General features: G+C 40.1%; 1 protein-coding gene across 1 annotated transcript; it reads right to left on the bottom strand.

Annotated features, from left to right (window-relative positions):
- Window positions 1–1,182: 1,182 nt before the first annotated feature.
- On the bottom strand, window positions 1,183–11,291 carry LOC108644483 (SLAM family member 9). The gene is made up of 7 exons (XM_018096690.2): window positions 11,151–11,291; window positions 7,967–8,299; window positions 5,241–5,510; window positions 3,725–3,829; window positions 2,523–2,588; window positions 1,783–1,856; window positions 1,183–1,318 (listed from the first exon to the last, which is right to left on the bottom strand). The coding sequence occupies exons 1-6, from the start codon at window positions 11,209–11,211 to the stop codon at window positions 1,792–1,794; spliced, it is 900 nt and encodes a 299-aa protein (XP_017952179.2). The 5' UTR covers window positions 11,212–11,291; the 3' UTR covers window positions 1,183–1,318; window positions 1,783–1,791.
- Between the last annotated feature and the right edge of the window lie 3,166 nt (window positions 11,292–14,457).

Genomic DNA, 14,457 nt, shown 5'->3' with positions numbered 1-14,457 from the left:
AAGCAATTTTTTACAATTATTTCCTTTTTCTCTGTAATAATTAAACAGTACCTGTACTTGATCCCAACTAAGATATAATTACCCCTTATTGGGGGCAGAACAGTCCTATTGGGTTTATTTAATGGTTAAATGATTCCCTTTTCTCTGTAATAATAAAACAGTACCTGTACTTGATCCCAACTAAGATATAATTATCCCTTATTGGGGGCAGAACAGTCCTATTGGGTTTATTTAATGGTTAAATGATTCCCTTTTCTCTGTAATAATAAAACAGTACCTGTACTTGATCCCAACTAAGATATAATTATCCCTTATTGGGGCAGAACAGCCCTATTGGGTTTATTTAATGGTAAAATGATTCCCTTTTCTCTGTAATAATAAAACAGTACCTGTACTTGATCCCAACTAAGATATAATTACCCCTTATTGGGGGCAGAACATCCCTATTGGGTTTATTTAATGGTTAAATGATTCCCTTTTCTCTGTAATAATAAAACAGTACCTGTACTTGATCCCAACTAAGATATAATTACCCCTTATTGGGGCAGAACAGCCCTATTGGGTTTATTTCATGGTTAAATGATTCCCTTTTCTCTGTAATAATAAAACAGTACCTGTACTTGATCCCAACTAAGATATAATTACCCCTTATTGGGGCAGAACCGCCCTATTGGGTTTATTCAATATTTCAATGGATTTTAACAGACTTATGTTATGGAGATCAAAATTACGGAAAGATCCCTTATCTGGAAAACCTCAGGTCCCAAGCATTCTGGTTAACAGGTCCCATACCTGTACTCTGTGGGGCATTGGACCCATAACTGAAGGACACAGGAGGCAACCAAAGTACAGGTGTGAGCCGCTGTAATGTAACTCCCTGTTCTTTTGGATGAGGTTGTTCCTGCTGCAATTTTTAAGTATAAAGTGACGCCTTTCATAAGCAGAGTGGCTATATTTCTGACTTAATAAGTGAATGATTGTGTAAATATTATTGCTGGGAGTTTCAAATCTCAGGCACTAAGCAATTGGTCTGATTTATCCATTGGGCTCTGGACTTATGGAAAACGAGAAAAACACTTGATAACACAGCTCAGGGCAACTACAATAAAGGAAAAAATTCCATTCTAAGTAACTTTGCTATATACAGTGCATGATGCTTCGTTCCCTTTCTTCAGTGTTATCTTCCAGTGGTTTGAAACTCATTGGCCGTATGAATTCTCACACTGGATTAAAGGCAGCTTTTTTTTTTTTCTCACTTGTGTTTAGTAGAAAGGTAGCATCCGGTGAAAGGCTGAACACAGAGTAGCACCTTGGTTACCTAGAAAACAAAGATATAAATGTTATCAATGAATGCAGATAATCTGTGAAACGAGATCTGAGGCTGATTTTTTTTCTCGATTCAAGTTTTTTGGTGCTTAAGCTCAAATTCAAGTTATAGTTTGAAAACTCTAATGTCTGGTACTTATTAAGTGCAAAAACCCCCAAAAACTTGAATGTAAAAATTCGCTTGCGAGTTTCTATTGAAGTCAATGGGAGTTGTCACTGGCAAAGTCAAGCCATATTCTCAATTTAGAGTTCGTAAACCCGAAAAAATTCATTATTACCATTCGATATGTGAGTTTCTTCTATTTAGAACCAACACTAAGCAGTTTATTGATTGCTCGTGATTTTGTATTAATGCATGTGGCGATCGTCTGTGGGCAAATTAATTTGCAATTGAGGCACCCATAGGTTGGCATAAAAACCTCTTTTGCATTAATAGTAAGTGGAGTGTATACTTACTTATATTCACTAGTTTCCTAGAACCTTCAGTTCCACATCACCAGGTATATATTTTGCTTCATTTTGGCAAGAAACTGTAAGGTAAATTCAGAAATATGAGATTTATTTCATAAACCACCATAGACTTTACACTTTGTAGGGTATTAATCCATTTGGCCTATCTATAATAAATTATTTTCTCTGTTTCCCTTCTGGAGTGACTGTTGAGAAATTAACTTTTTGCACGTAAACTTTGCAAAACAAGAAATGAACTAAAATTTGTAGTTGTAGAGTCCACCTTGGCTTCATCTTAACCAAAACCTAGTCCTTGCCATCATTTTACTTCAGTGTAGAGATGTGCAAATTAACTAAATATACCTTTAGCATAGTAATAAGCAATATGAATTTATTGGAGAATGTGGCACTTATTCATCCACTACTGTCTTAGTGAGTATGTATGAGACACAACCAGACCCCAAAACTGCCCAGCAAGGGCCAAAAATTGCAATTAAAAACATAACATTGTACCTATGTTTTCATATATCTGTAACCATGTTATGAATTACAGGGGACTCTAACAAATTATTGACCTCCATGGGGGGGGGGGGGGCTGAGCCCCAAAAGTCTGAGGACCTCTGCTGTGCCAGTACTGCAGTCTGTCCAGAAAGGGAACATACTAAGAAATATATAGATCCTGGGTTCAAGGTCGATTTAGTTCCACATACAAATTACTATTTAGGGGAAGTTCTCTTGCTACTTACTCGGTGTAGTTCTCCGGAATGGTAAATATCCACGGAGCTTTTTAAACATGTCAAAAACATTGTGCGCTGCGTTGGGGTTGTAAAAAGAAAAAAAACATTAACAAACACAGATGAATTGTCTTCTTGTTGAAAGAGGCTCCCTTGTATAGATTAGTAGAATGCATTTGTATGTGCCTTGTGTTATCTGGCCAAAAGGCACTAGGTTAGCCTGACCATGATTCTACTATTAACAGGGCCCTGTTTGAAACACATCAAACCAACAAGATTAGTAGAATTTACCACATGCATTTTTAGTTATTATTAATGTTGGGCTCAGTGCTTGCTTCGAACGTCCATTTCCTCAGATTTACTAAGTGAAGGACCCAAACAAAAGATGAAGAAGTGTGAAGATAAAACCAGTAACAAAAAAAAGGCAAAACAAACCCAGTCTAAAGGTGGCCATACACCTTCAGATCTGCTTGCTTGGCGATCTTCTCCCGATATCCCCCACCTACGTGTGGGCGATATTGGGCGAATCCAGGCTAATTCGATTGTTTGGCCCTGGGGGATAATTTTGTAGATGTTTTCACTGGCCCCAAAAGATGGAAAGCAAAATGTTGATCTGGGATCCACCTAAAAATAAATCTTTAATTTTCCCCGAATGTGCGTCGTTAGTGCCCCTACACGGACTGATTAGCTGCTGAATCGGTCTAAGGAACCGATATCGGCAGCTAGGATCGGCCTGTGTATGGCCACCTTAACACACAGAATTCTACATTGTTCCCCATGTTTTGTATTTCCCAGCTGGGCACATTCTGGGAGAATTAAAGATTTATTTTTAGGTGGATCCCAGATCAACATTTTGCTTTCCATCTTTTGGGGCCAGTTAAAACATCTACAAAACTATCGACTTTTGTTAGTAGAAAAGCAAAAAATTGGTTCTTGGTGGCCACTCACTGGCTCAGTTAACAAGTAAATACGTGTGAAAGCCTGTTTTAAAGTTGTGTTTTATCCTTTATGCTAAAAAACGATTTCAGTATTAATATTTTAATATTCACCTAGTTGAGTCAATGTCCATTTAGAAACCCTAGAGGACCTTTGCCTAGGCCTCCTGGGGAATAATATATTCAGGAACATAGTAGTGTATACTGATAAAATGAAGAATGGGAACTGCTCAGTGCAGCCACTTTATTCTGCTTGTATTAGTTCAATATCTAAATTACCTTTCTTGCGTATGAAGAGAATGAGAAAAATGAATCCAATAAACAGAGTCATCGAAAGCCCTACTCTCCAAATCCACCAATACAAGCAGAGGATGCAACTGTGACCTACAGAACAAAGACACCATATAACATCCACGCATGCCATGTACATTGTACAGTAAAGTTTATCGGTAACTCCTCAATGAGCCTTTTTAATGGTGTATTACTGTAGAATTCGATGCTGGCAAGGTAACTATTTCAAATATGTTCCTGCTGGAAATTTAGTAGCTGTTACTTGGATCTGGATTGAAAGGTTTGTTGGGTACTATATAGGAATGTAATAACTACTTAGCCCTTAATAAACTATTGTGTTGTAACTAATCTCACCACTTAACTAATACCATTTATATAAAATATGCTATTTATAATGCGTGCAAGGCCTACTTTGCATAGTAGATAATATGCATGTTAACTTTAATACAATGTAAACATAATTGTGGCCTAAACCATCTTTTAAACAAAATATATGTTTCTTTCAGATAATATACTTGTAGCTGTTGGTATGTTCCTTTTATTACTCAGGGTCCTCATTTAGGTCTGGTAAAGGTATATGGTCTGCAGTATAAGTGGAGGGAGGTGTTTTCCATCCAGGTAACATATGCACTATGGAGGTAGAACGTGTCTACTAGACCATGGATGTATTCCCCTAGGTTATAAAAGGTATGAGAGTACCTATGTTAGGCCTCTTCAGGATGTTTAGTATATGTAGCCAAAGGCAAGAGGATGTCTCAGTAGAAGAAGGTAGGACAAGGGTCCCCAAACTTTTTTACTTGTGAGCCGCAGTCAAATGTAAAAAGACTTGGGGAGCAACACAAGCACCATAAAAGTTCATAGGGGTACCAAATAAGGACTGTGGTAGCCTCTATGCATAATCTCAGCTTACAGGAGGGTTTGTTTGGTGGTACATAATGTTTTTGTGCAACCAAAACTTGCCACCAAGCCAAGTCAGGGCTAACTTTTGTTATAGCTCAGTTTAAGAGCTTGGAGCAGTCAGAGGCTCCATCAAGGAAAGCTGGAGTTTTCAATATTATAGGGGTCACCTGGAAGTTTAAGGACTCAACAGTTTAGCCTTAGTGCAGAGAGAATTCCCTTGGAGTTCTACTTTGAGGGCAACATTAGATATCTGTGAGAAGATATATTGTAACCTATTGAGAGGATCAGCACAGAAGGCCCTTTTTCTAACATGGGCCATGTCAAGTCAGAGTAAGGGATAATTGTATGTAGCAATGGAATGGCTTCAAGACACAGAGCCAAGTTCATCAGTTTCTCACTAATGGGGGAGTAATGCACAACAAAGTCATTTTACCCTGCAGCAATAAGTTAGCAATTAACTTTAAAAAGTGGGTCCTAGCTATATTAAGACTATTGAAAGCAGTAGTCTGATTGGTTGCCATGGGTTATAATGCCAGAGGATAATTTACGTCTGAGTTTCCCCATCTATCTATATTGTATAATCCGTCTAAGGGTTGTCCCTTACTTGAATCAGAACAGAGTTGCCAGTAGCCAATGGAAGCATTTTTCTGATCAGCCGGGTTCTGTAGCACACACACATACTCAGTGCTTATAGAAGTATCGCCAAGCAGTGTCCGGATTGTACTTTTATTTAAATTCTTGACAGGCTTTGAATCTTCTAAAATAACCCAGTGGGTGGAGGATGAGTTTGTAGGATCCAGACAACGAAGAGTGCAGTTACAGTCGAGGTTTTCACATTGGCACTCTCTTTTAATATCTGGTTTTTGCACTGGTTCTAGAGTTGGAAAAGATTGAAATAAAATCAGTATCTATCCATATGTAAATAGCAACATGTGAAAAATTATTTGTTTTCCATACCAAAATGTAGGAAATAGTATATTGTCCAAATGACTTAGAGAAGCACCTAAATTGGCTTTAGAAGGTTAGAAGTTAGAATGCCAACCAATACCTGCCTTCCTTTTTTCCCAGTTTCATATTTTTTCACCCTTCCCACAAATATAGTTCTGTTTATCTTTCCATTTGGTTTTTCCTTTCCTTCAACCATTTCTTTGTGTTCTGCTGCTTATTTGACACCCCTGCTCCTTTAACTTCAGGAGCTTATAATTGGATCTGTTTTTTTTCATTCCACCCTCCTCTCCCTCTCACCCAGAAACATTTTTCTTTTCTTCCTTGTACGCGTTCCTTTCCTCTCTCCCCAATAATCTTTGAGGGGTCATTTACAATTCAAAGTAAAGTGTTAAGTGCACTCATTAACATTTTTTACCTACTATACAGCCTTTTTCTTCCAGAATTTCAGCAGCATCACTTGCACCCACTAACTAGTATCAACTGAAATTGACCCATTAATTAGTTGATCAAGTGCACGTGGGTCACATCAGGTGTTTTACTAATGGATAATGTCACTTCTGGCAAGCAACTTTAGCAACACGAGTAGTGTCTATTGCACTAGCTGAAAGTCATTTGCTTTTATGGATGCAGAAATCTAGGGGAGCCCTGATATCCAGGGTCCTCTACCATCCATGTATTCCATGAGAGCTTTGGTGTTTTTGTTTCCAGCAATAGTGCAATCCCCGTGCAGCTCCTATTGAAAATGCAATTTGAATTCCTCAGATATCGCCTTTGATATTTGATAGCTTAAATTCCAAGAGGCACTAAGGTTGCCAAATTAAAAAGAAAAGAAAAAATATACAAGACTTTCTATCTCCACCATGCAGATTCCATGTTTGCTTGGAACAGATGCATTCATGTAATTTGTTTTAGCAATACCGTTTTACATGAACCAGCATGGAAAGGTAAACAGGGTTTAACCTACAGATAGAAACCACGGGAGGTAAATTCAGCCTGTAGAAAAATTAGCTGAAGCACAGAAAAAGACTAAATTAAAAAAAGACTAAACTAAACAATTAAGAGAACACAAAAGTCAAGAATACCTATGTCTAGATACCAGTTTGTCTGTTTGTGGGCCTAATACGATCCCCACCCCTTCTTTCTAAATTGGACTTGCCCAGACCTATCAGGCAGATGGAAAATCCCTTTTTTGAAGAATTGCATCAGAATTTATTTCCTGGTTGAAGGGAATGAGAAGCCTCCAAAGTAGTCTGATATTTGCACAAGGGCTGTACAATAACAAAGCAATACCAGAACCTGGATTTTACTGGCCCATTTCTCAGCCAGGGATGTTTAGAAGGAAGGGAGGAGTTCCTACCACTAAACCATCATGCGTATTACCTGCCCCTTACATTATTCATTAATCATGTTTGATATTCCCAAAATTATAACGCCTGGTTCTAGACATTTTTATTTTGGTCTAAAGAAGAGCATCTAGATTTGTCCCGATATGTCTGCCTCCTGATATGGGGATTCTTATGCTTTCGTCAACATGGCACTGTCCTCTGCAGAGTTTCTACACTGGATTTGTTTTGGCAGAGCTTTGATAAACTGGGATTATTTTCCTCTGGCTGTAAATATATTTAATGCTTTAGATCTTTAGATATAGAGGACCTCAAGCTGCCCATTTACCCAAATCACAAGGCCATATTTGACAAATGAATCCAAGGAAGGATAAGCTTCTTCTCTCTGCCAGGTGAGGTGATACATGCTAGGCTGGAAGGCATCTAATGAGATTTTTGATAACAACAATCAGGTTTTCTCATTACTGTCTGACTAAATCTGTGACTAAATTGATTAAACACCAGGCAGACTTTGACCATTTCACATAGGGTCTGACCTATTGGAAGCTGGAAAAGTGAAAGAGCTGTTTGAGCATAATCACTGGACAAAAGCCTGTCTACTACGGATATTATATCTCTAAGCCCCAGGGAGAGTGCAGAACCAAGGTAGTCACTCCCAACCTACAATGTAAAGTGAAAATAAGGGCTGTGACATATGGGGAGATTAGTCGCCGCGTGACAAATCTTCCTTGTCGCGGAAATATCCTCTCAAGGCAACTTCTGCGACTTTGGCAAATCGTGGCGCTGCGTATGCCATCCCACCGGCGATTTACATTCTAGCCAGTGGGATGGCATTTTGGGGAGATTACCCGTCCGTGACAAGGGAGATTTGTTGCGCGGCGACTAATGTCCCCGTGTGTCAGTCTTTTACTATCAGAAGGGCAGGCAGTTAGGGGACATTGTTTCACCTGTATCAGTTTTACACTGCAGGTACTAATGCCCCCACTATCTATATAAGCAACAGATAAATACCATACAAACCTAAAATACAGACACATACCATAAACAGTGACATTAAATGATGTTTTCTTTTTCGGAGCATTTGGATACCAGCAAGATATGTTGTACATTCCGCTGTCTTCCAATGTCAGGTTCTGGATCATTAGTTTTGAGTTGAAGAATTGGATTCGCTGCTTGTATCTGTCATTGGTTACATGGAAACCATTGTTTCTGTATTCTGCCACTTCTATTCCATTTTTTCTGTATTCTGCCACTTCCATTGGGCCATCCTGGCTGATTATAATTTGGCATACTGTTTTGTCGCGCAGCTCAAAACCGTGGTGAAATGTGGCATTGTCATTTATGAGTTTATTAAGGTGGACAACAGGATCTTCTGCTCAATAGGAAAAACAAAAAAGAGAATTAGTGGTGGGAGATGGATTTCACATTACAGGTGCCTTGTTACTCAGGGATTAGTAACAGACTGCGGCACCAAAGGCATAACGTACATGGCACATCGAGGGCACCAAACGCTGATACCATAGACTGGTGCTGTCCACTACCCTGCCGTACAGGGGCAGATTTCAGCTGCCTATATGACTCCTTTAGACCAATTTTGCAGCTAATCTGCCCATGTATGGGGACCCCCGACTGGCCTACCCCACCAATATCTGACCTAAAATTGGCCAGATGTCAATCGGGCTCATGCAACGGGTCCTCACTCCAACGGGTCCTATTTCTGTTGTAATTCGATCATTTTGCTTGATGGCCAATTAATTGAATTACTCTGAAGGTGGGCGATATCGGTGGAAAGATTCGCTCACATATGGTGTATGGCCACCTTTAGTCACATTCCCTTTGACTTTAGGGGTGGGTTGTCATTTGCAAGGTGCATTCAGTTGCATTGCATCACAGTCGTCTATCGCATGTTGCAGTTTGCAGTCACAACAGGATGCATTCACAAATGCATCCCAAACACAGGGGCAACCCCTCCATCTGACGTCACCTTAATGCGCCAAAAGGTCACACAAACATGCATTAAAATAATAGTCCACCTTTACCTGAACTTTAAGAGCCATATTTACTAAATGGGACAGATTCGCTCATCACTAAACATAACTAATAGCCTACCTCTGTTGCAGCATTAGATATGTGAAGTGTGATCTGTGAGAAGATATATTGTAACCTATTGGTCCTGGATATATTATCTGATAGCTTACATTCCAAGAGCCACCATGGTTGCCAACTTGAAAAAAAGAAAAAATAAACATGCCTTTCTATCTCCCCCATGCAGATATTTGCTTGGAACAGATGCATTCATGTAATTTGATTTACCAATACCTTACATTAGTGATCCCCAACCAGTGGCTCGGGAGCAACATGTTGCTCTTCAACCCCTTGGATGTTGCTCCCAGTGGCTCAAAGCAGTTGCTTAGTTTTGTATTCTTGGCTTGGAGGCAAGTTTTGGTTGCATAAAGACCAGATGTACTGCCAAACAGTGTCTCCTAAAGGCTGCCAGTCCACATAGGGGCTACCAATTAGCCAATAACAGCCCATATTTGGCACCCCCAGGAACATGTTTTGTGCTTGTGTTGCTCCCAAAGTCTTTTAACATTTGAATGTGGCTCAAGGGTAAGAAAGGTTGGGGATCCCTGCCTTACATAAACCAGCAAGCTAATGCCTTACATAAACCAGCAAGCTAAAACCGGGTTTGACCTACAGATAAAAAACCATGGGAGCTGAATTCAGCCTGCAGGTAGACCTGCTTTGAACCAATATAACACATACTGACAATAGAACCTGAGGTCTGTGTGCTTTAAACCAGTAATCCTGACATTAAATACAAATTGGTTGTGTAGCTCTGACACTGTGCAGAATGTGATTTCTGCTTGAAACAGCAAATAGCTTCTGTAAAAGGGACAAACATACATGTGTAAGAAATGGAAATAAAGCAAGTGGACTTTGGTCCAAAACCCAATATGTGTGACATTACCTAGTAGTAGTAGTTTTGAGTTTGATCAAAGCAGAAGAGATAACATTTTACATAGCATTATGGGTGATTTGGGCGTGGAGAAAAATGACCTTATGCACAGCAAAAGACTAAAATCAATAAGACAACACAAAAGTAAAAAATACATAATGATCAAACAGTGTATTGATACTAGGGTGTCTGTTTGTGGGTCTATTATGATCCCCAGCTGCCGATATCAGTCCCTTACAGAGAAGACACACAGAGCTACTTAGTAGCAGCTACTTGTCACGACTACTAAATGCCAGAAAATCCCCTGCCATAGACAATACTGAGAGTTGCCTCTGCTAAAACACACGCAGACAATTATGATCAGTATTGTCTATTTTTGTAGCCATGACAAGTTCCTGCTACTAGTAGCTCTGTGTGTCTTCACCCTTAGACTAATTTGGCACCTTTGTGTCACCGAGTAAATCTTGGAAAAGTTGCAACTTTTTTTTTTCTTTGACTTTTAGCACTAAAAATCCAGATTGTAAAAAAAAAAAAATCTGACCATTACTTAATAGCCCCCTTAGTATGAGGTAAACAGTAAAGTTCTGAGACAATATGCTATTGGTTGTCATTTTTTTTTATCATTTATAGTTTATAAATGATATAGTTTATATTTAAGTAACAATAACAATACAATTGTAGCCTCATGGATCAAATTTTTTTTTAAAGGGGTCAATTACTCCTATATTAAAGCTGGGAAGGCAAATAATTTAAGATCTATTAAAAAGACCAATTGAGAGGTTGTTAAGAACAGTACATTTTGCAGCATACTAAAAGTTAGCAAAGGTGAACTAACCCTTTAAGCCAGGGATCCCCAACCTTTCTTACTTGTGAGCCACAATCAAATGTAAAAAGACTTGGGGAGCAACACAGGCACCATAAAAGTTCATGGAGGTGCCAAATAAGGACTGTGATTGGCTATTAGGGGCCTCTATGCACACTATCAGCTTACAGGGGGCTTTATTTGGTAGGAAATCTTGTTTTTATTCAACCAAAACTTGCCCCCAAGTCAGGAATTCAAAAATAACTCCCTGGTTTGGGGGCACTGAGAGCAACACCCAAGGGGTTGGGGAGCAACATGTTGCCCTGAGCCACTGGTTGGGGATCACTGCTGTATGATTTGCCATAATTTACACACACACACTCTCTCTCTTTGCTTCTTTCACTTTCTGCCTCGTGCTCTCGGCCAGACAGTCCCATTAGCTGATAAATGAAAGATACTGACCTGTCCCTAGGAGCGGGAGTGAGATTAATAGGGCAGATAGCAGAGGAATCAGTGGCCGCATCACACACAGCGGGTCCCTTGTCCCTGCAGCCGCGCTTACTTAAAAACTAGAAAGTTCCACTTCCTTGTGACGTAGTTAGAAAGGGCTACAGTCACGTGTCTAAACTTTTTTTTCAACCCTAATAAACCAGTGATTCGTACAAAGGCTAGTTACTGTATGTAATATGAGCCGAGATGTTGTGCAGTGCTGCAGCTTTATGGCTGAGATTCTAGCTATCTGTATAACAGAGCATTCTGTCACAGTGGCACAGATCCTATCTGATCCCCCCATTGTAAGCAGCAGTCCTGCCCTGCTTTATGGCTGAGATTCTAGCTATCTGTATAACAGAGCATTCTGTCACAGTGGCACAGATCCTATCTGATCCCCCCATTGTAAGCAGCAGTCCTGCCCTGCTTTATGGCTGAGATTCTAGCTATCTGTATAACAGAGCATTCTGTCACAGTGGCACAGATCCTATCTGATCCCCCCATTGTAAGCAGCAGTCCTGCCCTGCTTTATGGCTGAGATTCTAGCTATCTGTATAACAGAGCATTCTGTCACAGTGGCACAGATCCTATCTGATCCCCCCCATTGTAAGCAGCAGTCCTGCCCTGCTTTATGGCTGAGATTCTAGCTATCTGTATAACAGAGCATTCTGTCACAGTGGCACAGATCCTATCTGATCCCCCCATTGTAAGCAGCAGTCCTGCCCTGCTTTATGGCTGAGATTCTAGCTATCTGTATAACAGAGCATTCTGTCACAGTGGCACAGATCCTATCTGATCCCCCCATTGTAAGCAGCAGCCCTGCTTTATGGCTGAGATTCTAGCTATCTGTATAACAGAGCATTCTGTCACAGTGGCACAGATCCTATCCGATATCCCCCCCACCCCATCAGTCCGGCCTTTGGCTCTACTGAGGTGTTTGCCCCCAGTCTGTCTTAATTAGACCCATTTTTGTTGTTCTGCAGGAATGCACAATAATCATCATAAAAATATTTAGAAATATAATAATTGACATTCAATAAAGCTAAATATTTTATCGGAAGCATTTTTTGTGGGTCCACAGCTTTAAATATGGGTATCCATTAAAAACATTGTCTGTCTCAAATTTGATTTCAAGGGTAACAATTTTTTATTTTTTGTTGTTTCCTTTCTTTGCACAAGAACATCCAAAGCACCTCCCTCTATTCTATAATAAGGATACGGTTGTCACATGTCAGAAGAATTTATCAAAGGTAGCAAAAGAAAAATGTTGGCTTGTTTTACATATATCGACTGATATGCGGCATTTGTAATAAAGGTGCAAGTGTTGGCCTGTAGTTTACAATGGAAGAACTATTTAACCCAATAAAACCAGTGGGAAAAAATGGGCAAAACAATTTGAGTTATGTTATTTTATGATTCAAATAAATACCTTTAATATGAAAGATTAGGTCCAGTAATGGGGTCAGGATCTTGGGATGGGGGGTGTAACAGGTGGAGTTATGGGGTCAGTATCATGGGATAGGGGGATGTAATGGGTGGGGTTACGGGGTCAGTATCTTGGGATAGGGGGGTGTAATGGGTGGGGCTACGGGGTCAGTATCTTGGGATGGGGGGGTTTAGCAGATGGAGTTATCGGGTCAGTATCATGGGATAGGGGGGTTTAACGGGTGGGATTACAGGGTCAGTATCTTGGGATAGGGGAGGTTTAGCCAGTGGAGTTATGGGGTCAGTATCTTCGGATAGGGGGGGTTTAGCGGGTGGAATTATGGGGTCAGTATCTTGGGATGGAGGGGTGTTACAGGGTCAGTATCTTGGGATGAGGGGGGTTTAGCAGGTGGAGTTATGGGGTCAGTATCTTGGGATGGGGGGGTGTAACGGGTGGGGTTACGGGTTCAGTATCTTGGGATGTAGGAGGTTTCACGGGTGGAGTTATGGGGGCAGTATCTTGGGTTGGGGGGTGTAACGGGTGGGTTTATGGGGTTAGTATCTTGGAATGGGGGGGTTACAAGGTCAGTATCTCAGGATGGGGGGTGTAATGGGAGGGGTTATGGGATCAGTATATGGGGATAGGGGAAAGTCATGTCTCTCTCAGTCTGTTATGTATTGTGCTGCCACGATTATCTGATTATTTGGCAAAACATTTCATAACCCCGCCCCTTACAATTTTATTTCTGGGAAAACATTTGCGAATTTTGGCCTAAACATTTTTTACCTTTTTTTTTTTTTCTTTTACACAAAAATCACCAAAACATTCTGAACCCAATGTATTAATTTTTGTGCGATCATAAAAAAATTGGTAATAATCATAAGTAAATATGGACATGGCTTTCAGCCAGAATTATCATAAGTATGGGTAATTATTGATTGTGTTAAATTGCAGCAAAATATTGAGATTGTGGGGGGAAAAAAAAAAATCTTGTTGCAGATAAGAAAAAATAGTTTCAGTGCTAAATTGGGATTTCTACAGTTCTTTTTTTTAACCACGAAAGGCTATTGGGTTACTACAATATATTTTTTAAATTATGATTTTTAATTATTATTTCTCTGGTCTGCAAACTAAATGTATATCTTGTTGTGGGTCACTGACCCCAGCAAACCACAAAAACATCTGCACCTGTGAGACCTGCTTATATTTTAGTTTAGACCTATTTTTCATTCTGACTATCTAATTACTGCCCGATGCCTGGGTAGTTCTGCACTAGCGAACTGCTTTAGAGATTAAAAGCTGCATAGAAGTTAATATATAATTCACAAAGCAATAAAAACATGAACTCCAGATAGCAAAGTTACTATCTATAGTTAATTTCAAGTGAACTTTCCCTTTAAACCCCAGGTACTGCTCATAGTAAGGTCATTTTCCAGCCCACTTTATCATTTACACATGCAGTTGACTGACTAATTTTGATGCCCACCCTGAATAAAACAAGTTTTTCTCCTGCTGGTACCTGTGTTTGACCTTCCCTGCTTCTGGATTTATCTTCCTGCTGCCTGCCCTGACCTTGGCCTACTTATGGCTGTGTTTGAACTGTGCCTGCCCTGACCTTGGCCTACGTATGGCTGTGTTTAAACTGTGACTGCCCTGACCTTGGCCTACGTATGGCTGTGTTTAAACTGTGTCTGCCCTGACCTTGGCCTACGTATGGCTGTGTTTAAACTGTGTCTGCCCTGACCTTGGCCTACGTATGGCTGTGTTTAAACTGTGTCTGCCCTGACCTTGGCCTACGTATGGCTGTGTTTAAACTGTGCCTGCCCTGACCTTGGCCTACGTATGGCTGTGTTT

This window comes from Xenopus tropicalis, chromosome 8, assembly GCF_000004195.4.
Source record: "Xenopus tropicalis strain Nigerian chromosome 8, UCB_Xtro_10.0, whole genome shotgun sequence".
NCBI lineage: Eukaryota > Metazoa > Chordata > Amphibia > Anura > Pipidae > Xenopus > Xenopus tropicalis.
The sequence above is the reverse complement of the archived record's forward strand: the minus strand, read 5'-3'. Positions and strand labels throughout refer to the sequence as shown.